Consider the following 24,814-nt stretch of genomic DNA (forward strand, 5'->3'; position numbering starts at 1 on the left):
CCTAATCTTGAGAAGTATGATTCAGAATGTGTCCTCAAATCATCAGAATGGAATCATCGTCACCTGAAATACAATGTATATATATTCACCTGAGTAGGCTAAAACAAATCCTGAGCCCAGCAAAGATTTCAGCTAGTTGGTGTGGCTGCTCTATGGAACAAAAATGTTTCATGTGGCAGAAGATCAAGGTCGCTTAGAGACTACCAAAAAGACTTCGAAGCCAAAATGACCAGTTTCTAATAATTCATCATCAGACAGTGGCATAAACATAAGTGACCATTATGCCATATTGGCAACATGGATGAAACATTCATAGATTTTAATATGCCCAGCAACCGAACTGTGGAGTGGAAAGGTTTAAAATCAGTGAAAGCCACTGGCAATAAGAAAAGATTCACAGTAATACTAGTTTGCATGGCCATCAGAACAAAATTAAGGCCTATGGTAATTTTCAAATGTAGACCATGCAGAAAATCAAGTTCCTTGCAGGAGTTTTTGTGCCTGTCCATGACAACATTTGGATAGATGAGGATGGAGTGAAGTTATGGATCAATAATGTGTGGAATAGGTTTCTCAATAGCCTACGTAAAGAATGCAGCTTATTAGTGTGGGGCACATTCAGACCCCATACAACCGATGAGATCAAGAGATGCCTGCAAAGGAATAATGCCCACTTTGCAGTTATACCGGGGACCTAACGTCCATAGTTCAACCTTTGGACGTGTGCCTCAACAAGCCATTCAAGGATTATGCTCGCACCGAATGGAATAGGTAGATGGTTGATGGAGAAAAACCTTCACAAAGAGTGGAAATATGTGTGCTGCCCCTCTTGAGGTTTTGTGTGGCCTCATCATGAAATTGTGGGATACTATTAATGCATAAACAATCATCAGATCATTCAAAAAGTGCGGAATATCCAATTTGATGGATGGAGAGGAAAAGGTGATTTGTTATGGAGGGATGATTCTGAAATTGAAAGTGCCACATCTGATCCAAAGTGTGATCCTTATGATGATGCCATAGCCAAAGTAACTCAGAATGAATCTGTTGGACTCTTTGCATCAGATGCCAAAGGTAATGAATTTGACGGGTTTTAAAATGCTTTCATTGTGGTTAAAGGTATTTTTTTATTCAATAAACTGTACCACATTAATCTAATATGAATTACTGGTGTTTCTTTTCAGATTTCAAAATGGCGACCACCACAACCCCACCGGTGGTTGACATTTTATACTCGGCGAATAAGTCAACCTCCATTTTTGGAATTACTTTTGGAGGCCTCAAAGGTTGACTAATACGCCAACGTCAATTGTACAAGTAACTCACTATTTCACCTGCAAAGGAGCAGTTGGGACCTTGGAGGGTGAGAAGGGAGATAGTGCATATCCTATGCTTCTGTGGAAAGGTGCCATCGGAAAGGCAGGGCATGTTGGGGTGACTGAGGAGTGGACCAGACTATCGTGAAGGGACGACCATGGACAACCAATTGCTCTATACCTCCATCCCCTACCAGGGTGGTCTGAGAGCTTGCCCTGTCTTCATTGAACAGAGGCCCAACCAGTCCCCACACACCACCACCTTCCTCCTGGCTGAACTTGTTCTCACACTCAAAACCTTTTCCTTCAACTCCACTCACTTCCCCCAGAAAAAGGAATTGCTATGGGTACCCGCTTGGGCTCGAGTTATCCCTGTCTTTCTGTGGAACATGTGGAGCATTCCTCCTTCTAGTCCTACTCCGGCCCCTTCCTCACATCTTTTTTGGTACATCAATGACTGCATCGATGCCGTTTCCTGTTCTCGCCCTGAACTGAAAAATTTCAATGATTTTGCATCCAATTTTTACTCTTCTCCAATCTTCAAGTGGTTTACCTCCAGCTCTTCCCTTCCCTGACTTTTCTGTCTTATTTTCTGAGGAATAAGCTATCAACCAGTACTCACTTTAAGCTCACTCCCATAGCTACCTTGTTGACATTTCCTCACACCCTGCTTCCTGTAAGGATATGTCTTTCTTTGTCCTCGACCAAAGATTCGCCCTCCTCACCATAGTTGACAGAGGCCTCGACCATGCCTGTTCCTTTTGAAGCACTTTTGCTCTCACCTCTCCCCCTCCCTCCCAGAACCATGATATGGTTCCCTTTGTCCTCACCTTCCACCCTACCAGCCTCTGTACTCAACAAAACATCCTCTGCCATTTCTGTCACCTCCAACGTGATATCACCACCAAACACATCTTCCCCTCCCTTTCCCTTTCAGCATTCTGAAGGGGCCATTTCTTCCGTGATCCCCTGGTCCATTCCTCAGTCACCTCAAAACCCCCTCACTTTCCTATCATAGGAGATGCAAAACCTTTCCTTTTATGGCCTCCCTGCTCACTTTCCAAGGCCCCAAAAATTCCTTCTAGGTGAAACAGTGATTTACTTGTACTACTTTCAATTTGGTGTACTGCATTCACTGCTCACAATGTGGTCTCTTCTGCACTGGGGAAACTAAATCCAGACTGGGAGACTGCTTTGCAGAACACCTCCGTTCAGTCTACAGCATGATCCTGATCTTCCAGTCGCCTTTTAATTCTCTACCTTGCTCCTACTCTGACTTTTCTGTGCTTGGCCTGCTGTGGTCGTAACCTCTCCCCCTGTTTGGCTTCACATGTCTTTGCTTATTTGATTTTTTTTCCTTTAATTTCACTCTTATTTCCTTCACATTGCTTTTGACTGGCTTCTATTCAGGATTCTACTATTCACACCCCCTCTTGACATATATTTTGTTTCTTTTTCCATTATCGCTCCATTTAGCCTTGCGCCTTTGAAAAGTTTTGGCATTTAATTCTGCCCTCCACCCTATCACAGACCTTCCCTTTTTTTTTTCTTACTGTCCTCCCTTTCAAAACCTATTACATCTCTAACCTTTCCCAGTCTGATAAAACATGTTTGATCTGAAACGTTAACTCTCTCTCTCTCTCTCTCTCCATGGATCATTTTGATAAAGTAAAAATAGATAAGTAGGAGATACTCAGTAGAAAAGTCACCCAGTCCAGATCGGTTACATCCTGAATCACAAAGGGAAATAGGGATGGAAATTGCAGAGGCTCTCAGCACAATCTTCAAATTCTCCTTAGATATGAAGCAGTGCCAGAAGACTGGAATGTTGCAAATGTTACTTGCTTGTTCTAAAATGGTGAGAGGGATGAACCCAGCAACTACAGGCTGTTCAGCCCAATGTTAGTAGTGGGGAGATGGTGGTGTGTTGGTAATGTCACAGAATAAATAATACACAGACCCAGGCTAATGCTCTGGGACACAGATTCAAATCCCACCACAAAAGCTGGTGGAATACAAATTCAGTTAATTAAAATCAGATCTGAAATTGAAAGCTAGTCTCAGTAATGGTGGCCATGAAACTATCATTGATTGTCGAGAAAACCCATATAGTTCACTAATGTCCTTTAGGGAAGGAGATCTGCCATACTTAGCTGGTCTGGTCTACCTGTGACTCCAGACAAGGGCATGAAGCCTGGGTTTACTAAAGTAGACTAGAAAAATAAGTTAAAAGGTGGAAATGCAGTGGCAGACGTTTAAGGAGAAAAAGAGGAAGTTAAGAATGGTATCAGATTGAAAGAAAAGACATACAATGCTGTGAAGATTAGTGGCAGGGCAGAAGATTGGGAAAGTTTTGGAAACTAGCAAAGAATTACTAAAGAAGGGGAGAAATTGGAGAACAAGAGATAACTAGTAAGAATTATAAAAGTAAACAGTAAAAGCTTTGACAGGTATATAAAAAGGATAAGAGTATCTAAAGTAAGTATTGGTTCCTCAGGGTGAGACTAGGAACTAATAATAAAAAACAAGGCTTTGAACAAGCATATTGTATCCATCTTCACAATAGAAGCAACAGAAAGCATCCCAAGAATAGTTGAAAATCATGAGGCAAAAGGGAGGGAGCAACTTCAACCAAAAGAGCTGAATCCCAGAGATGAGGTGAGATTGACAGCCCTTGACATCATGGCAACATTTGACTGAGTGTGGCATCAAGGAGCCCTGGCAAAGTTCAGGTCAATGGGAATCTGCGGGAACACTTTCCACTGGTTGGAGTCATACCTAATACAAAGGAAGATGGTTGTGGTTGTTGGAAACCAATCATCTCAGTCCCAGGGAGTTGCTGTAGGAGTTCCTCAGGGTAATGTCCTAGGCCCAACCATCTTCAGCTGCTTCATGAATGATCTTCCTCCATCATAAGGTCAAAAGTGGAGATGTTCGCTGATGATTGCAGAATGCTCAGTACCACTCGCAACTCCTCAGATACTGAAACATTCCATGTCAATATGTAGCAGGACCTGGACAGCATTCAAGCTTGGGCTGATAAGTGGCAAGTAACACTCATGCCACAAAGTGCCAGGTAACGATCATCTTCAACAGGGAGAATCTAACCATCTCCCTTTGATATTCAATGCATTATCGTTGCTGAATCCCCCACTATCAACATCCTGGGGGTGTCTATTGGCCAGAAACTGAACTGGACAAGAGCAGGGCAAAGGCGAGGAATAGTGCTGTCTAAGGAGGCTTGGTGAGTTCCTGCAGCGCGTCTTGTAGATGGTCCACACTGCTGCCTCTGTGCGTCGGTGGTGGAGGAAGTGAATGTTTGTGGATGTGGTGCCAATCAAGTGGGCTGCTTTGTCCTGGATGGTGTTGAGCTGCTTGAGTGTTATTGGAGCTGCACTTATCCAGGTAAGTAGGGGGTATTCTATCACACTCCTGACTTGTACCTTGTAGATGGTGAACAGGCTTTTGGGAGTCAGGAAGTGAATCACTCACCACAGGATTCCTAGCCTTTGCCCTGCTCTTGTAGCCACAGTATTTATGTGGCTAGTCCAGTTCAGTTTCTGGTCAACAGTAACCCCAGGATGCTGATAGTGGGGGATTCAGTGATGGTAATGCCATTGAATGTCAAGGTGCGATGGTTAGATTCCCTCCTGTTGGAGATGGTCATTGCCTGGCACTTGTGTGGCACGAATGTTACTTCCCACTTGTCAGCCCAAGCCTAGATATTGCCCAGGTCTTGTTGCATTTAGACATGCACTGCTGCAGTATCTGAGGAGTTACGAATGGTGCTGAACATTGTGCAATCATCAGTGAACATCCCCACTTCTGACCTCATGATGGAAGGAAGGTCATTGACGAAGCAGTTGAAGATGGTTGGGCCAAGGACACGACCCTGAGGAAATCCTGCAGTGATGTCCTGGAACTGAGATGATTGACCTCCAACAAACTCAACCATCTGCCTTTTACTAGGTATGGCTCCAACCAGCAGAGAGTTTTCCCCCTGATTCCCATTGACTCCAGTTTTGCTGAGGCTCCTTGATGCCAGCCTCGGTCAAATGCTGCCTTGATGTCACCTCACCTCAGGAATTGAGCTCCTTTGTCCATGTTTGAACCAAGGCTATAATGAGGTCAGGAGTTAAATGACCTTGGCAGAACCCAAACTGAGCGTCAGTGAGCAGGTTATTGCAAAGCAACTGCCTCTTGAAAGCACTTTTGATGACCCCTTCCATCACTTTACAGGTGATTGAGAGTAGACTGATTTAATTGGCTGAGTTGGATTTGTCCTGCTTTTCGTGTACAGGACATAGGGTAATTTTCCACATTGCTGGATAGCTAACAGTGTTGTAGCTGCACTGGAACAGCTTGGCTAGAGACATGGCAAGTTCTGGAGGACAAGTTTTCAGTACTATTGCCGAAATATTGTCGGAGCCCATTGCCTTTGCAGTATCCAGTGCCTTCAGCCGTTTCTTGATATCACATGGATTGAATCGAATTGGCTGAAGACTGGCATCTGTGATGCTGGGGACCACCAGGGAAGGCCAAGATGGATCATGCACTTGGCACTTCTAGCTGAATATTGTTTCAAATGCTTCAGCCTTCTCTTTTGCACTGATATGCTGGGCTCCCCCATCATTGAGGATGAGGATATTTGTGGAGCCTCCTCCTCCAGTGAGTTGTTTAATTGTCCACCACCATTCACAGCCAGGTGTGGCAGGACTGCAGAGCTTAGATCTGATCTGTTGGTTGTGGAATTGCTGAGCTCTGTCTATCACTTGCTGCTTATGCTGTTTGGCACACAAGTAGTTCTGTGTTGTAGCTTCACCACGTTGATGCCTCATTTTTAGGTATGCCTGGTGCTACTCGTGGTATGCCCTCTTGCACTCTTCATTTAGCAAGGGTTGATCCCCTGGCTTGGTAGTAATGGTAGAGTGGAGAATAAATGCTGGCTTTGCCAATGAAGCCCACATCCCCATGAAAGAATTAAAAAAAGTCTGCTGCTTCAATCCTGGCCTCCTGCTCATTCCTAATTTTAACAATTCCACCATTGGCAGCTATGCCAATAAACTCTGGAAGTTCCTCCTCAACCTTCTTAATTTCTTTACCTTTCTCACCTCTTTTTTGATGCTCCTAAAAACCTATCTCTGATCAAGCTGCTGGTCGTCTTTCCTGCTTTCTCCTCTCGGTGTCAAAAATGCCAAAAATGTTTTTATCGCTATTGCCCTTGTTAAGCACTTTGGGATGTTTTACTATGTTTTGTTGAGGATGAGAGCATTGGCACTCAGTGGCACAACACAAATGCTCATTTCCTGTCACATACACCCAGAGCTTCATCTCTCCGCTGTTCTCCAAAATCTAGCATAATGATATCATCCTCTTTTAGCTTCTCTGTGTCCATGTCATATCATGCTGCTTTCTTTACCCACCACTACCAGGTTCTCTTGTATTTGATTTTTTTGTGAAACAGCACAAAGAAAATCAGATATGTAGGCAAGCTAGCTAACAGTCAACTGACTAAGACATGCACTGTTTTTTACTTGCTGCTGAAATCTGCAGCCAGAATTATCTTACATGAATTAGTTACCGATTCCTGGGACTCTTGCACCAGTACAGACGAAAGGGGAAACTGTACCACTGGGACGTCCTTCTCCTGAACCAGGCTGGGAGCAGTGTACTGGTGAATCGTGAGACCAGGGCTGTAGAGAGTGCTGGCTTTAAACTAAATAGTGTGGAGAGGGAAATTGGGAAAGTTAAAGAGAAAGGACAAGCAATAGTACAGGGTAGCGAGGCAGGTGATAATAACCAGAGTGTGACATGAAAGGACAGAGCCTACAAACATAAGTGCACCAGCAAATAAGGTCATAGTTGGGAAAATGGTAAAAAGACAATTAAAGTCCCTTGATCAGAATGCATATAGCATTCGTAACAAGATGGATGAATTGATAGCACAAATATAAATAAATGATTATGATATGATAACCATTGCAGAGACTTGGTTGCAAAGTGACCACGGCTGGGACCTGAATATTCAAGTCTATTTCACATTTCGGAAGGACAAGAAGAAAGGAAAAGGAGGGTGTGATAGCTCTGTTCATCAAGGACGAAATCAGTACGGTAGTGAGAAATGAAATAAAAACAGAAAATGTTGGAAAAACTCAGCAGGTCTGGCAGCCTCTGTGGAGTGAGAAAAACAGAGTTAACATTTCACGCCCATGTGACTTCTTCAGAGTGAGAGTGGGAAATGATCTTGATTCAGAAGGTCAAGGTGTAGGATCTGTTTGGATGGAGGTAAGAAATAGCAAAGGAAAGAAGTCACTTGTGGAATTGGTTTATCGGCCCCCTAACAGTAGATGCACTGTAGGACAGAGTATAAATCAAGAAATAATGGGGGCTTGTAAGAAAGGTACTGCAGTAATTGTGGGAGATTATAATCTCCCTATAGATTGGACAAATCAAATTGGCAAAGGTAGCCTGGAGGATGAGTTCATAAGGTGTGTCCGGGGCAGTTTCTTAGAGCAATATGTTCTGGAACCAACCAGGGAACAAGCTATTTTAGACATGGTACTATGTAGTGACACAGGATTCATTAATGAATTACTTCATAGCAAAGTACCCTCAAGGCAAGAGTGAAATTTGATTCTGAAACTAGTTTCTTAAACTTAATTAGGTTAAAAGGTAAGGAAGTAGAGATGTGGTAGCAGACATTTAAGGAGCTATTACAGAACTCTCAACAAAGATATATTCCATTGAAAAAGAAAGACGCTACAAGAAGGATACACCATCCGTGTCTAGTTAAGGATGGTATAACATTGAAAGAAAAGATGTACAGTGCTGCAAATATTATTGGTAGGCTAGAAGATTGGGAAATTAGAATATGTGAGAAAACTAGCAAGAAATATAAAAACAGACAGTAAAAGCTTCTACAAGTATAGCGACAAGTGAGTGTTGGTACCTTAGAGGGTGAGACTGGGGAATTAATGGAAATTAAGGAAATGGCAGAGACTTTGAACAAGCATTTTGTATTTGTCTTTGGAGTAGAAGACACAAAAAGCACCCCAAGAATAACTGAAAAGCAAGGGGCAAAAGGGAGAGAAGAACTTAAAATAATCACGATCACTAGAGAAAAGGTACTGAGAAAACTAATGGGACTGCATCCTAGGGTCTTAAAAGAAGAGGACGCAGAGATAGTGGATGCATTGATTGTAATCTTTCAAAATTCCCCAAGTTCTGGAAAGATCCCACTGGATTAGAAAACCACAAATGTAACACCACTGATCACAAAAGGAGGGAGACAGAAAACGGGAAACTATAGACCGGTTATTCTAATGTCCATCATTGGGAAAATGCTAGAATCCATTATTAAGGAGGTAGTAGGAGGACATTTAGAAAATCATAATACAACAGGATAGTCGAATTGGTTTTGTGAAAGGGAAAGCGTGCTTGACAAATTTATCAGTGTTCTAACAATGTAGCACGCAAGGTAGATGAAGGAGAACCAATAGAGGTAGAGAATTTATTTTCCAAAAGGCATTTGATAAGGTGCCACATAAAAGGTTACTGCACAGGTAAGGTTCATGCTGTCGGAGGTGACATATTTGCACGGATAGAGGATTGGCTGATGAACAGGAAACAGAGAGTTGGGATAAATGGGTCATTTTCAGGTTAACAAATTGTAACTAACGGAGTGCTGCAGGGATCAGTGCTGGGGCCTCAACTATTTACGACTTATATTAATGATTTGGATGAAGGGACCGACTGCATTGTAGCCAGATTTGTTGTTGATACAAAGATAGGCAGGAAAGTAAGTTGTGAGGAGTCTGCAAGGAGATATAGATAGGTTAATTGAATTGGCAAAATTTTGGCAGATGGAGTATGATGTGGGAAAATATTTGGTTGTCCACTTTGACAGGAAGAATAGAAAAGCAGATTATTATTTAAATGGAGAGAGACTGCAGAATGCTGCAGTACAGGGGGATCTGGATATCCTTGTACATGAATCATAATAAGTTAGTATGCAGGGACAGAAAGTAATTAGGAAGGCAAATTGAATGTTGGCCTTTCTTGAAAGAGGGATGGAGTATAGAAGTAGGGAAGTCTTGCTACAACTGTACAGGGCATTGGTGAGACCGTACCAAGATTACTGTGTACAATTTTGGCCTCCTTACTTAAGGGAGGATATACTTGCATTGGAAGCAGTTGAGAGAAGGTTCACTAGGCAGATTCCTTGGATGAAGGGGTTACCTTATTAGGAAAGGTTGAGCAGGTTGGGCCTATACTCATTGGAGTTTACAAGAATGGGAGGTGGTGATATTGAAATGTAAGATTCTGAGGGGGCTGACAGTATAGATGCTGAGAGGGCATTTCCTTTCATGGGGGAGTCTAGAACTAGAGAGCACAGTTTAAAAATAAGGTTTCTCCCAAATAAGATGGTAATGAGGAAGAACTTTTTCATTAGTCTTTAGAATCCTCTATCCCAGAGGACAATGGAGGCTGGGTCATTGAGTATATTCAAGGCCAAATTCAAAGATTTTTGATTGACAAGGGAGTCAAGGATTTTAGGATTATGGGCCCTTCCTGAAAATTTTAACATCATTTTTGCTTTCAAGTGTACTCAATGCTCTCAATTACAGTTTGACCTCAAAATCTGTAATTTGGAATGAATTTGACATCAAATTGGATAGTGCACTCAAAGCTATCCAGTGCACTCAAACTTATATCCAGCATGCTCAAAGCTATCCAGCGCACTTAAAGCTATCCAGTACACTCAGCAACCTGCATTGAAAAATACAAAGAAATTAATGCTTAAATAATATCTGAATTTATTCAGTTTTTCATTTAATCCAAAAAAATTGTTCCTCTTTCCAATACATGCTTGAGAGCACCACCAGATCCCCATCAGTCCTTAATTAATTTTAGTCTCAGGGCTTATATTTTCCACCCAACCAACCCCCAAGTCTCAGGGTCTAAACTCTTCCCCCTCCCCAATCTCAGGGCCTAAACTCTTTCCCCTCCCCAATCTCAGGGTCTAAACTATTCCCCTTCCCCAATCTCAGGGCATAAACTTTGCATCCCCCCCCCCTCCCAGTCTCAGGGTCTAAAGTCTCCCATCTCTCTCACCTTCCAGTCTCGACTCTTTCCCCACCCCATTCCCCACCACCTGTCTCCAGGCCTTGGGCCCTACCAAATTCCAGGCCTCTCTACATGGTTGCAGGCCCTGTCTCACGCACTCCCACCCAATCCCTCTCCCCGCCCCCCCCCCCCCCCCCCCCCAACCCTGACCTCTCTCACCACCACCCCCCACCCCGTGCTCTGATCAATCTTACTGCCCCCAACCTCCCCCAATACTTACCTCGCTCCAACAGTCCACACTGCTACCACGCTTGCTTCTAACCTGCAAGAGTGCCGGCTGGAAAACATCACTTCTGGTTTCCAGCTGGCCCTGTAAACAGTGATCTCTGGTTGGTGGGGGGAGGGAAAAGGGGGAGAGGGGGGAGAGAAAAGGGGTGGAGGGAGGGAAAAGGGAGTGGGGAGGGAAAGGGGGTGGGGGCTGAGGGGGAGCGAAGAGGGGAGAGGGTAAGGGGTGGGAGGGGCGAAGGGGTTGAGGGAGATGGGGGAGGGAGGGAGAGAACTGCTGCAATCTGGGTGGGTAGGCAATGGGTGTTTTATCAAGATAAATGTGAAGGACTGAAAGACCTTCCTGCTGGGATTTTACAGCCCTGCCAGCAGCGGGCCCTGCTGCTGGCAGGACTGGAAAATCCTCGCCCTCCATTTCAATCCATGGGGCGGTGGTGGGATGGGGGGTGTGGTGGGTGGGCATGGTGGGGGTCAGGGTTATAAAGAAAAACATAAGTACCTCTAGAAAAAGCAGACCCTGTTTTGATAAGTTAGCTCAGTTTAGTGGTGTTTGAAGCTATCGAAATTCAGAGAAATGGAAAATAAACTCTATGATCATTTTTGGTGTCCGAATGCTTAAGCGGTGTTGCTAATCGCAAATGTTTAACTGCTGTGTTTTGGGTCAGTTGATGGCATTGATGTCAGTTACGGTACTTGTAATGTTAAATGTTAATGAAATGATTGCTTTTGAGTGCAATTGATGCCAAATGACAGCTAAATGATTGCTTGTAGGTGCAATTGGCATCAAATGAGTACAATTGAACGCTATTGAATGAAAATGATGTCAAACTTTTCAGGTAGGGAAAGTCACAATCAGATCAGCCATGACCTTATTGAGTGGTGGAACAGGCTTGAGGGGCCAAATGGCCTACTCCTGCTTTTATTTCTTATGATCTTATGTATATTAGGCTTTGTTACAAAGGGATTAGAATATAAGAGTAAAGAAATCTTATTACAATTATATAGGGTATTGGTGAGGCCACACCTGGAGTATAGGTGTAGTTTTGGATGCAATGAAGGATCACCAGCCTGGTTCCTGGCTTGAGGGGATTGCCCTATTAGGAGACATTGAGTAGACTAGGCCAACAAATTTTCTATAGTTTAGAAGAATGAGAGCTCATCTAATTGAAAAGCATAAGGGTTTTGACAGTGTAGGATACTGAGAAAATGTTTGACCTGGCTGGAGAATCTAAAACTGGAGATCACAGTCTCAGAATAAGGGGTCAGCCATTTAGGATTGAGCTGAGGAGAAATCTTTTCACTAAGAAGGTTGTGAATTTTTGGAATTCCCTACTCAAGAGAGGTGTGAATGTTCAGTCATTGAGTATATTCAGGACAGAGGCCAGTAGATTTCTGGGTGTTAAAGGATGTGGGGATAGTGCTGGAAGAGGGAATTGGGGAAGAAAATCAGCCACAAACTTATTTAATGGCAGAGGAGGCATGAAGGGCTAAACGGCCTACTCCAGCTCTTTTTTTTATGTTTTAAAGGCTGCGCTCTAATTTCCATGCACCCCGGCAGATTACTCTCATTTTCCACTTGTTTTATGTGAATCACTTCTCTGGTCGATATGCAGGTGAATGACTTAGAAAATTCTGGTGTATTTATTTAAGGAATTGTGGCTATGCACATTGAGACACTTGAGGCCGTTCCAGGCCATCAGTGGGAGCAACTTGTTTCTCATAAAAGTAGTGAAGATCATTGTGAAATTCCCAGAATTCCCATGATTTAATTCTCAGAATTATCTGTCAACATAGAGTTAGTGAGAAAGATGCCCTATTCCAGCCATGTAGTGAACAGCATGAAGCAATAGTTAACAGAAAGATTTTGATCTGTTGACTTAGAGCCCACAGCTGACACAACCTGAGGAACCCCCTTTGTCCCTGTGTGCTATTGCTTCCAATCATCATTAATGGAAGGCAGATTAAGTAGTGAATATCAGTAAATTTACAAAGAAAATATTATAAGAATGCAATGGATTTTACACTTTTCACAAACCATTTTAAATCTTATGTATAAGACAGCTCAATCTCACGTCTTTGCTGTTTTACATGTGGTTTTCTTCTTTCTCTTGTTTCTGATTTGGTTGCCTGCTTCTTTGACTTGTGGAAATATAAATCCTAATATGAATGCCTATGATACATCCTCTGAATGTCAGTAGGGAGGCAAGAACAGCTAGAATCAATTGAAATCAGCAGAAATGCAGGACCTTGTCGGATGATCATACTGCGGCATTTTGAAAAAGTTGAAAGGTCTATTCCTCTGACTATTTCTCAAGCGGAAATTTGGCAGCTCGGGGCACCAATTAGAGGCCTGAAATGGGGAAAGCAGGGGCATTTTTTTCTCCATTGTCTTATTCATTCCATTGCTATTTGGGAAATAGGCTACATTAGTTCAGGAATGCGGCAGTGGTAAGTTTTTTCCCAGCAGATTATATACATTTGCAGTGATCAGGTTTTAATATTAGACTATAGTGGTACTTCAAACCTGCTTTGTAAAATTTCATTGTGCTAATCACCGCAATTTTCATAATGTTTTTGCAAAAGCATCAATGTAGATCTCAAAGCGTATGAAAATCATCAGCTGCAGCTGCTAAAAAGAACTCTGCAGGAGCAGTGCTTTAGAATGTGTTTTATTATAATTTTAGAATTAATTTTCAAAAGTCATAAATGCACTTAATAGTTTTAGTTGTACAAGTGCTTCAGCTGACCAAGGGACTTATTATTTATTTAAGGAATTGTGGCTATGCACATTGAGACACTTGAGGCCGTTCATCGGGAAAGCAGGAGGCTTCCACCAATACAGAAGGTAAATACAAATACTCCTTTCAGATAGCTTGTTATTGTCCCTACGCTGCGTATTTGGAAGGAACTTAGACAAAAATATAAGTTTACCAAAAATAACTCTGAATCCAACATTGTTTATGCTGTGGTTAGCTGACCTTAACATCTGACACAAATGGTAGTAAGAGAAAATTTCCTTTCTTTGGCTATCTGGATCTTTGACTTTTGTTTCCTAAATCTTCTCTTTCCTATTATTAGATTTTAGCTTTTTTCTCCTTATTTCATTTGCTCCTTTGTTTTTGTTTCGTTCATAATTACAGTAGTTTCATTTTGTTCTTGTGCTTAAACTTCCTTATTCTTTGCTTTCTTCTTTCCTTTCAGATTGGTGCAAGTAAATAGGGCCCGAGGGTAATCTACACTTTTCATTAATCACTACAGCACCAACTGGTCTGTTGGACTGCAAAAGAATATCTTATGCTAGTCATGGTCCAAATATCAGAGTACCAGACCAGTGGAATTTTTGATTTGTTGCTGTAGGCCATATTAAATCCACTATTTTATGATCAAATTTCTCTTACCATGTAAATCATTTCATACAAAAGTTATTTTATTAACTGCAATGTCAAATATCTTGAAGTAATTCTGTGACACACATCCTGTTTAAAATTACATTTTGCAATCTTAATCAAACCACTGGTGAGCATGCTTTAATTTTTATGTCTTCATACACCAATAATTGGTAAGCATTATATCAGAAAAGTGACCAAATGCTACTTTAAGTTGTAGCTTTGTAGGCCTGTTAAAAATTTGTTCTCTCTTTACTCAGATAGCACTGATGCAATGTCCCAAAAATTGACACTGGATATCTTTACCACATTTTAAAAGTGATTCACGTTATAATATTGGCTGAATGAACTGCTAATGCCTTAAGCTAGTAATGTTGCAACGTAATTATTTAAATTGTCATTTGGTGAATGTCTGGGAAAATCTATTGAGATTAGATCTTGCAAAATCATTTTTGGTTTTATTTAATTTTTGAAACAATAACATGACATGCAACACTACAATGCATTGCCTTACCGTAGGGCTCATCTGCCTCTTCTACAAACAAAAATCTTTTTCAGACATTTTTTCAATATGTCTTTAAAATAGTTATTTTGACATTGAAAAATTGAGTTTAACACAGTTCTGCTGTATTCATTGTCTGATGTAGAACCACTCTGTAACACCTTTCTTTAAAACAAATGCACTTAAAATGGCAGCACACTTCTAAACAAAAATTAGAAAATTGTAATGGGGGAATACCCCACTAGCACAAGTAATACTATTTGTGGAATATTATAAGCCTGTCCCAAGCCTAGAGAAGACTAGAAAGCTAAGCTATAGCCTGAGATTTGTGTGGAAAAGCTTTGGAGAGTGCGTGGCAGAAAAATAGCACCACAGAAATGCAAAAGGAAGAGGTAACTGAAATTAAAAGTTAAACATGAACATGAAGAAAAACATAAGAAAAGCTCAGCTCAGATCTACAACTTTAGGACAAGAAGTAGTCCTGATGTTTTCCAAAAGTGTTTTAACATGTACCGTGGGCGAACCAGAGAAATATTCTGGAGGATTAGACTCCCCACTAGGTGTCTTAAATTTAAATTACAGTTTCAATTGTCATTTGTATTCAAGTTTTCCCTAGAAGGATGAATTACAACAGTGCAGACCAGGTAGAGAGAGGAAAAACAAGTTCATGAATGATCTAGTACCTTGGCATTATAATTCCACTTTAAATCTGCTTTAAAAGGAAGGTTGGCTGCCATTTTAAAGACTTTTTTAAAGGAGGATGATATGGCTCCTTGCAGTGGGATATCATCAGTTGCCAGTGCAGCCTGCTGAGTTAGGGTTTGCCGTGCAAAGAATAAGGTTTGCAGAATAGGCATAACTGAGGAAACAGATTATGAATCATCAGAGATGCTTCTATGTATTTTAAGAAACTGACACTTGACATCAAAGTCTTATCCCTAAAAATGATGAGGTCGGAAAATTATATAGAAATTCAAATTAACCAGTTCCTTTGACTATGGTTGTTATATCTACCAGTCAATGAGCAGTTTATTGTATTCCTTTTCTAATATTAATTCTACAAGAAAAAAACAAGTTTCCTGAAGCTTACAAGGATTGAAGTTCAACTGGAATTTGAATTAACTTTTAAAGCCAGCGTAAGTGTAAGTTTTAGCACCTGAAAAAGAGCCGGCAGAGAACGGAAGAAAAAATGCTGAGGTCAAAAACCACAGAGCTGTGGAAAGTTAAGCTAAAGTTGCTAGATCCATTGAGAGGTGAAATTGTTTAATTATTTAGTGAGTAGCTCTATAGAAAAAAGAATGATTTAGAGCGGATTTATGTGGAGATCAGCCTGTACTCAACAGGATGTGGCTAAACAAATGAAGACCACTAACTCAATGATGCTAGGAGATAATCAAGTAATGTTCAAACTAGATACCAAATACTGGTGGGAAATGGCCATGAAAATTAAACTCCAAGGATATGATTACAGAGAAACAAATCAGTTCATTAAAAATGGTCTGAATATTGTGCAAGAGAACTTAGAAATAGAGCAGTAAAGATGAAATTTTTCAGCAACTCTATCTGGGGCTGCTCAATAGCATTCTGGCTAGTTGGAAGCCTAAAACATACCCGTGAATGAAGAAGATTACCTACCAACATTTGGCCAGAGCAGCAACTAGCCCACGGAATATTAATGGAACAAACAATAGCTTCCCTGTAAACATCATACAAGCAAGGAAAGTTAATGTAGTATTTCAACTTATTGTAGTCCAAATAATAGTCCATGTTCCAAACAGAAATTTTTTCCTCACTTTTAGGAGACTGATTGTTTTCCTCCAAAACTGTAGTGGGAGTTCACTGTGGATCCAGATGCAATTTTGGATGAGTTACTAGACATTACTTGTCAAATTCCAGTGCGTGGTCTGCTAGGAACTTGCTAATTTATCAAGAATTCAGTGGCAGAGCAGAAACTATTGGAAATTTTGAAGACAACATGGCAGTTTGAAGGCAGCTGTGCCAGCCGAGTGGAATTTTCCCTGACACAATTCTGTGCAGAAAGATCATTGTAATGGATTGTGCAGTTTGAAAATCTATTGTAAACAGAACTAAATAAATAATCTGCAATATTTTGAGGAATTAGTGGCCACGTTGGAAGAAACTATTACAGTTGAAAACCTTGTTGCCTCAGTTGCATGAAGATGCCAAAATGATTATGCATGTAACCTTGATAAATAGTGACAAAAACGCTTATCAACTAGTGAAATGGAGCTCCCATATATCTTTATGTATAAATCATATCTGCGGACCTGATGGATCAGAGCTACTCAGTCTTCAGTCAACACAACTCGTAGAGAAGTTAACATCAAAGCCATTGACTGAATTCCAAGAACTTTCAATTGGCCTGTGTTTTAAACGATGATATGGACCATGTTTAAAAGTCACTTTAGTTAGCACTATAGACCTTAAAAAAAAAACCTTCTATCGAGCCTGGTGCAACATTAATGAAGTGGTGAAATCATCAGAAATTGTACATATGAACATTATGGAAGCTGCACTTGAAATGTACAACTATTCATTTCACAAGGCCTGGCAACTGTCAGCTACAAAAGATTATCCAAAATGATCTTCATCCATGAGAACCCTGCATACTACCATTTAAATCATGGAAGACAGCTCTTTCCCAAACTAGCAAAAGATCTATGGAAAGATTTCGGGAGTGATTTAGAAAATTACCAAAGCCTGCTTATCTATATGCAGTTGATTAAAGAGTATGATAATTCGTATGTTGGTGAGAAGGGGAAAATTAACTGTGGAAAATCTATTTCAACTGAGCACCAAATTTCTATGTATATATACCTATGAAAATTAATCTCTATTGTATAAGTAGTTTGCACGAATGAATGTTACAAATTCTATCCTATCCGGCAAAGTAATAGAAGAATTGAACCTAAACAAAAAGGTTTGAACAATAATAAGAGACACTGAACAGACGAATGAGATAGGATCACAGGACTAATAAATGTTCATCCAAAATTAGTCCCAATTTCAATATCTATGTAGTTAGACAAATATTTTTTATGAATCTGTTGCTATGCAACTGTTGAAGGTACCAATTTAACATTTAGAGAAATGATGCCTGGTGAAAGTGATGCTGCTAAATTTTCTGAGTAGTCCCTAGAAAGTACACAACTGTTTGAAAATGAAATATCTCCCAGACATCAGCTTTGAATGGAAAGAAAATGGTATAGTTACACACTCACTCAGCCCCTCCCAAAACGAGGAATTTAAAAAAAAATTTTTTTAAAACAAAGCAGAATAAAGGTCTCTCACTGACTGGTATACCAGATCACACATGCTATGCCTTTCTGCATGTGGGAAAAGGTTGGAAATGCAAACTTGCATGTGGTTTTGCAGAAAACATCAGAAACAAAAGTGAGATGTGGAAAAAATTAATCTGTAATTACAATTAAAAGTGAAAGGTAGGACAGAATGTTAAATGAAATGGAAAAAGAGGTGAAAAAATGAGCACTAAAACGAAACAAAACATGATGGAGAGCCGAGTCCCATAGAAAAGCAAAAATGAAGATTAAATGAAAAGAGATTATTTTGGGCTTTATTTTTGAAAACAAAATTTTAAACATTAAATTGATCAAAACAGTAAAATTGTGGTGAAATGATCATGTTGGCTCGACAGATTCAATGTCACATATTTGTGAAAAGATCAATAAAAAGTTATTGTGAAAACTTAAAGGCTTAGGTCACCAGTTGGTAATTGGGCTGGCGATTGACCTAAAAAGGAAGCTTGAAATACCAGGAATTGCTCACCAGCTACTACTTGGACCATAAAGCAATTACAGCTGGGTAACCTGACCAGGTTGTGTAGAAGTCTGTGGGATTCTCATGTCCTGTACACAGTACACCGTGGCAGAATTGGTGAATCAACCTGGCGCTGAGGACCTACAGCCAAGGACTGCTGAGTAGGTACCACTACAATTTGTATCAAACTTCCTGCTTAAAAGAGTGAACATTTCCTATATATACTAAGGGAGACGTATCTCTGTTGTTGGTTCATTGTACTGTAAAATTTTCCTGGTGAGAGTTGTGTATTAATGTTTATCATCAAATTGATGCTTTGAGTATAAATTTAATTCTCTTGGGCTACAGAAAACTCTTTAACTGTAACCAAATGTATCCCTCAAAGCAAAATATGTTATTAACCAGAATCAAATATTTTTTGTGATCCTTGTGTTAATCAACAGAAGGCATATGGTCTCATGAAGTGTGTTATTTATACACTCGTTACAGTTTATTTTTCGAATGCTTTTATAGCCCAAGATTCTGCGGCCAGCTTTACTACCTGGTGAAGAGTTTGTTGGTGAGGGATTGCGTGTTCTTTTGGACTCAGACGGTCGAGAGGAGGCATCAGGAGGAGTACTAGGTGGACCACACATTCTGCCTGCAGAGGGGGCCTTATTTCTAACCACATACAGAATTATTTTCAAGGGCACACCACACGATCCCTTAGGTAGGATTTTTAAAAATACTTTACAGTTATAACATTAATTATTAAGCAGGCGCACTTAATTAGGAAATGAGGAATTGATGATGCAGCACTTTTTAGCCAATAAGTTTTAAAAAAACATACTTGGCAGATTTTCACCAAAATTCTTGTGATTGGGATGCTTTTGTAATTGTAGTTTAACACTGAAGGACAGACCAATGTTAGAAAGATACATCTCATTGATCCTTTGGGGTTATGGATTAAATGTTACTCATGCCATACATTGAATTGTTTTCTGGTGTCCCACCACTCATAAATTGATTATTCTATTTTTACCTCACATTTGTGTGGTACAGAAATGTCCAATTTTATTGTTTAAAATCAGTGGATGCTGTCATCTTATCAATGTTCCCAGTACATTACAAAATAGCAACCAAAAACTTCCATACTTCACACATGGTTTAAGCTCGGAATCATCCACACTTATCCTTGTGGTATCAGTAACCACTGATTTTACAGACTCATTTCCTTGGCTAACACCTTTTACTTCTACAGTCAGGAAACTTTTCAAGGAGTGAGGTAAACATAAATAAATTATACCTTCAGCATCAAGTCTCCTGACATGGTGTATAGAAGTAATTCTGTTTCAGAGAATGTAAACAGGCTGCCTCCTAGCACTTCAGTAATCACTGTACCATCCTGTATTAAAGTTAACACATGTCGCTGTGTGGAAGCATAATTTAACATCTATTATAGTTTTTGAAAGCATAAACCATTAACATTTGGGATTTACTATTCTCTGAATTTAAAGCTGTAGCTTTAATACTAGCAGACAGCCTTCCAAAAATAACATTGCATGTCATTATGTTTCTGCACAGTGACATCTACCTGAATGTAGTTTGCTAATCAAGCCATAATACTATGTTCGCAACACCTGGAATAAAGCCACTTCAAATTCACGGGAAAAAAAGGACTAAAAACAAAAATAGATTTGCATTTATATAGCACGTATTTCACAATCACAGGATGTCCCAAAGTGCTTTACAGCCAAAGAAGTACTTCTGAAGTGTAGTCACAGTTGCCATGCAGGAAACATGGCAGCAAATTTGCACACAGCTAACTCCGACAAACAGCAATGTGACAATGATCACATAATCTCTTTTTGTGATGTTGACTGAGGGATAAATATAGGCCGGAGGTAATTCTTATGCTGTTCTTCAGAAAAGTACCATGAGATCTTTTACATCTGCCTGTGAGGACAAAAGGGGCCTTAGCTTAACATCTCATCTGAAAGACAATACCTCTGTCAATGCAGCATTCCATCAATACTGTACTGGAGTGTCAACATTAAATTTTGTGCTGAAATCCTGGAGTGACGCTTGAACCCACAACCTTCTGACTCAAAGGTGACAATGCTACCAATTAACACATGACAGTATCAGAAATTATTGTTGTTTTGGAAGGAATACTAAAAATATATGGACTAGGGTGAAAATATCTATATTCAGGGTTTCCAATGTGTTAATTAAAAACCTGTTTTTTTAATATACTTTGCACAGTGGGCGAGCAAACAGTAGTTCGAAGTTTTCCCATTGCATCAATGACAAAGGAAAAAAAGATCAGCATACAAAACCAGCTCCAACAAAATATGCACGAAGGACTACAGATTCGATCAGCAACCTTTCAGGTATACTTCATGAACAAATTTGTTACAGATTAATTCATAAAATTGTCACAACACAGAAGGAGGCCGTTTTGACTGTCGAGTCAATGCTGAGTCCCTCCAAGACCAATTTAGCTAGTCCCACTCCCAGCCTTCTCCCTGTAGCCCTTCAAATTTTTCTCCTCAGGTGCTTATCTGATTTCCTTTTGAAAGCCAGATTGAACCTTCTATTACCACTCAGTGCATTCAGATTGCAACCACTCGCTGTGAGAAAGTCTTCCTTCATGTCACCTATGGTTCTTTTGCCATTCTCCTTAAACCTGTGTCTTCTGGTTCCTCACCCTTCTGCCAATGGGAAAAAATTCTCTGTCTAGAACCCTCGTGGTTTTGAACATCTCTATCAAATCTCCTCTCAGCCTCCTCTTCTCTATGGAGAACAACCCCAGCTTCTTATGCCTACCCACATAATTGAAGTTTTTCATCCCTGAAACCATTCTAGTAAATCTTTGCTGCACCCTTTCTAAAGCCTTCAGATCCTTCCTAAAGTACAGTGCCCAGAATTGGACAAAATTCTCTAGTTAAGGCCGAACTCTCTCTAGAGTGAAGTTCATCAAAATTCCTTGCTTTTGTACTCTATGTGTCTCTATTAATAAATTCGACTGATGCTTGGGATGGGGAGATTATTTTATCAGGAAAGGTTGGACAGGCTGGGCCTGTACCCATTGGAGTTTGAAAGAATGAGAAGTGTTCTTATTGAAACATAAAAGATCCTGAAGGAACTTGACAGGGTGGATGCTGAAAGGATGTTTACCCCTTATGGGAGAAACTAGAACTAGGGGACACAGTTTAAAAATAAGGGGTCTCCCATTTAAGATGGAGATGAGAAGAAATTTTTTCTCTGAGGGTCATCAGTCTTTGGAACTCTCTAGAAAAATGGAGGCAGAGTCATTGCATATTTTTAATGCCGATGCAGATAGATTCTTGACTAACAAGGGAGTTGGGGTAGATGGAATGTGGAGTTGAGGCCACAATCTTAGCATCCATGATCTTATTGAATGGTGGAGCAGGCTCGAGGGGTTGAATGCCCTACTTCTGCTATAATAAAAGCAAAAATCTGCGGATGCTGGAAATCCAAAATAAAAATACCTGGAAAAACTCAGCAGGTCTGACAGCATCTGCAGAGAGGAACACAGTTAACATTTCGAGTCCGTATGACTCTTCAACAGAACTAAGGGAAAATAGAAGAGAGGTGAAATATAAACTGGTTTAGTGGTGGGGGGGGGGGGGGGTGGAACAGGTAGAGCTGGATAGAGGGTCAGTGATAGGTGGAGATAGCCAAAAGATGTCATGGACAAAAGGACAAAGAGGTGTTGAAGGTGGTGATATTATCTAAGGAATGTGCTAATAGGTGACATTAAGGGTAGAAAGCAGGACGAGCAAGGTACAGATAGCCCTACTTCTGCTCCTAATTTGTATGTACACATGTCTATATGTATAAGTTCAGGACCCCTTGTGCCTTTTTAACCACTTTCTCAGCCTGCCCTGCCACCTTCAATGATTTGTGCACATATAACCCCAGGCCTCTTTGTTCTAGCGTCCCTTTTAGAATTGTACCCTTTATTTTATATTACATCTCCCTATTCTTCCTATCAGAATTATTACATCGCACTACTCTGCGTTAAATTACATCTGCCCATTCTATCTCTGTCCTCCTCACAGCTCACAATACTTCCAAGTTTTATGTTATCAACAAATTTTGAAATAATGTTCTGTACACCGAAGTCTAAGTCATTAATCTAGATCAAGAAAAGTTGAAGTCTGAGCACTAACCCCTGGAGAACACTGTTATACTCCAGAAAGCCAGGTGGTGAAGGATAGAACTGGAGGCAATCTTTATACATTTTTATAGGCATTTATTTACAGAGTTGCAAATTACAAGAAAGCACTATCTAACCCCAAAAATCACAGTTTAAGTTTTTGTCTATTTATAGGTGCACAAGTGAATCCTGAGTTCATGCCCACTACCTGCATGCAATTAAACACCTTTAATATGCAATTAACAAATACCACTGTCTCCAGCCTGAAAAACAAACATTAACCACATGCTGACACTTTCCCTTTTATTCCATTGGCTCCAACTTTGCTGACAAGCCTGTTATGTGACATATACTTTATCATATGCCTTTTGGAAGGCCATATACAGCACATCAACCTCATTATCCTCATAAACCTTGTTGTCTCATCAAAAAATTCATTCCAGTTAATTAAACATAATTTGCCTTTAACATGAAATGTAAGCATCGCTACCAAGGCCAGCATGTTACCCATCTTGAATTGCCCTTGAGAAAGTGGTGGTGAGCTGTCTTCTTGAATTGCTGTCATCTCATACAGGTACACCCACAGTGCTGTAGGGAAGGGACTTCCAGGTTTTTGACCCAGCGACAGAAAAGGAGCTATGATATAACTCCAAGACAGGATGTGTGGGGCTTGGAGGGGAACTTGCAAGTGGTGGTGTTCCCATGTGTCTGGTGCCTTTGTCCTTTTAGGTGGTAGACGTTGCAGGTTTGGAAGGTGAAAGAGGCTTGGTGAGTTGCTGCATTGCATCTTGTAGATGGTGTATACTGCAGCCATGGTGAGTCAGTGGTGGAGGGACTGAATGGTTAAGATAATGGATAGCGTGCCAATCTAGCTAGCTGTTTTGTCCTGGATGCTGTTGAACTTCTTGAATGTTGGATCTGCACTCATCCAGGTAAGAGGGGAGTATTTCATCATGCTCCTAAGTTGTGCCTTGAAGGTGGTGGACAGACTTTGGGGAGTCAGGGGGTGAGTCAGGGGCAGAATTCCAAGCCTCTGCCCTCCTCTTGCAGCTGTAGTATTTGTATTGAATATCATGGGGAGATGGTTAGATTCACTCTTGTTGGAGGTGGTCATTGCCTGGCACTTTTGTGGCGTGAATGTTACTTGCCACTTATCAGCCCAGACTTGATTGTTCTCCATGTCTTGTTGCATATAGACTTGAGCTGCTTCAGTATCTGAAGAGTCACAAATAATACTGAGCACTGTGCAATCATCAGTGAACATCCCTACTTCTGACCTTATAATGGAAGGAAGGGCATTGATGAAGCAGTTGAAGATGATTGGGCCTAGGACACTACCCTGAAGAAATCCTGCAACGTTGTCCTGGGACTGAAATGATTGGCCTCCAAAAACTACAACCTCCTTGCTTTGTGCTAGGTATGACTCCAACCAGCAGAGAGCTTTCCCCCAATTCCCATTTACTCCAATTTTGTGAGGGTTCCTTGTTGTAGCTGTACACTGATCAAATGTTGCCTTGATATCAAGGGCAATCAGTCTCACCTCAGGAATTCAGCTCTTTTGTCCATGTTTGGACCAAGGCTGTAATGAGGTTTGGAGTAGAGTGGCCCTGGTGGAATCCAAACTTGAGCAACACTGAGCAGGTTATTGGTGAGTAAATACCATTTGATAATGCTGTCAATGACACCTTCATTGATGATTGAGAGTAGACTGATGGGCAGCAATTGATTGGTTTGGATTTCTCCTTTTTGTGGACAGGACATGGAGGAGCACCTAAAAGGAACACAAGGTTATGTTCAGTAGTAGGTGAAACATTTGTCAGTGTCAGCATCAAAGCAAGAAATAGAAGATATGTAGACAAATTGTTGATTGGAAATCAAATTTGGTTGCACTTGGTCTTAACTACGAGAAGACTTTTATTATGATATTGTAGAACAAAATAGTATCGGACAAAATAGGTAAGATTCATGGTTGTTGAATTAGTGTTGAGGCCGATTTTGATTATGGGGATTTGTCATGAACATTTGGAGGACTGTTCATACAATGGGTGAATAGGGTAATTGGGTGTAGATCTCAGCAATGCTGTCTGCAAACATAGTTCTGTAGGAACAACTTTTGGCTCCTCACTTAATTTTGCCTGACTCTTGGAAATGGATTTATATTGTCCTCCCTCTTCCCCATGTTTCTATGCTTCTTTGAATGGCAAAGTTATATAACCTATGGCAGCAGCAATGATCTTAGATTGTAAGATGCCTCCTGATGCTGTAGTGCGTTAACTTATTGCTGTTGTACCTTTGC

General features: G+C 40.6%; 1 protein-coding gene across 2 annotated transcripts in view; it reads left to right on the forward strand.

The window, feature by feature from the left end:
• The window catches only part of sbf2 (SET binding factor 2), a 669,356-nt gene that overhangs the window by 548,102 nt on the left and 96,440 nt on the right, over nucleotides 1-24,814 (forward strand). For both annotated transcript variants that reach the window (XM_078549182.1, XM_078549183.1), the window contains 3 exons: nucleotides 13,439-13,512; nucleotides 18,867-19,062; nucleotides 20,598-20,725. In XM_078549182.1, the coding sequence (XP_078405308.1) occupies nucleotides 13,439-13,512; nucleotides 18,867-19,062; nucleotides 20,598-20,725 (398 nt within the window). The remainder of the gene's footprint in view (nucleotides 1-13,438; nucleotides 13,513-18,866; nucleotides 19,063-20,597; nucleotides 20,726-24,814) is intronic.

This window comes from Cetorhinus maximus, chromosome 9, assembly GCF_964194155.1.
Source record: "Cetorhinus maximus chromosome 9, sCetMax3.hap1.1, whole genome shotgun sequence".
Lineage (NCBI taxonomy): Eukaryota > Metazoa > Chordata > Chondrichthyes > Lamniformes > Cetorhinidae > Cetorhinus > Cetorhinus maximus.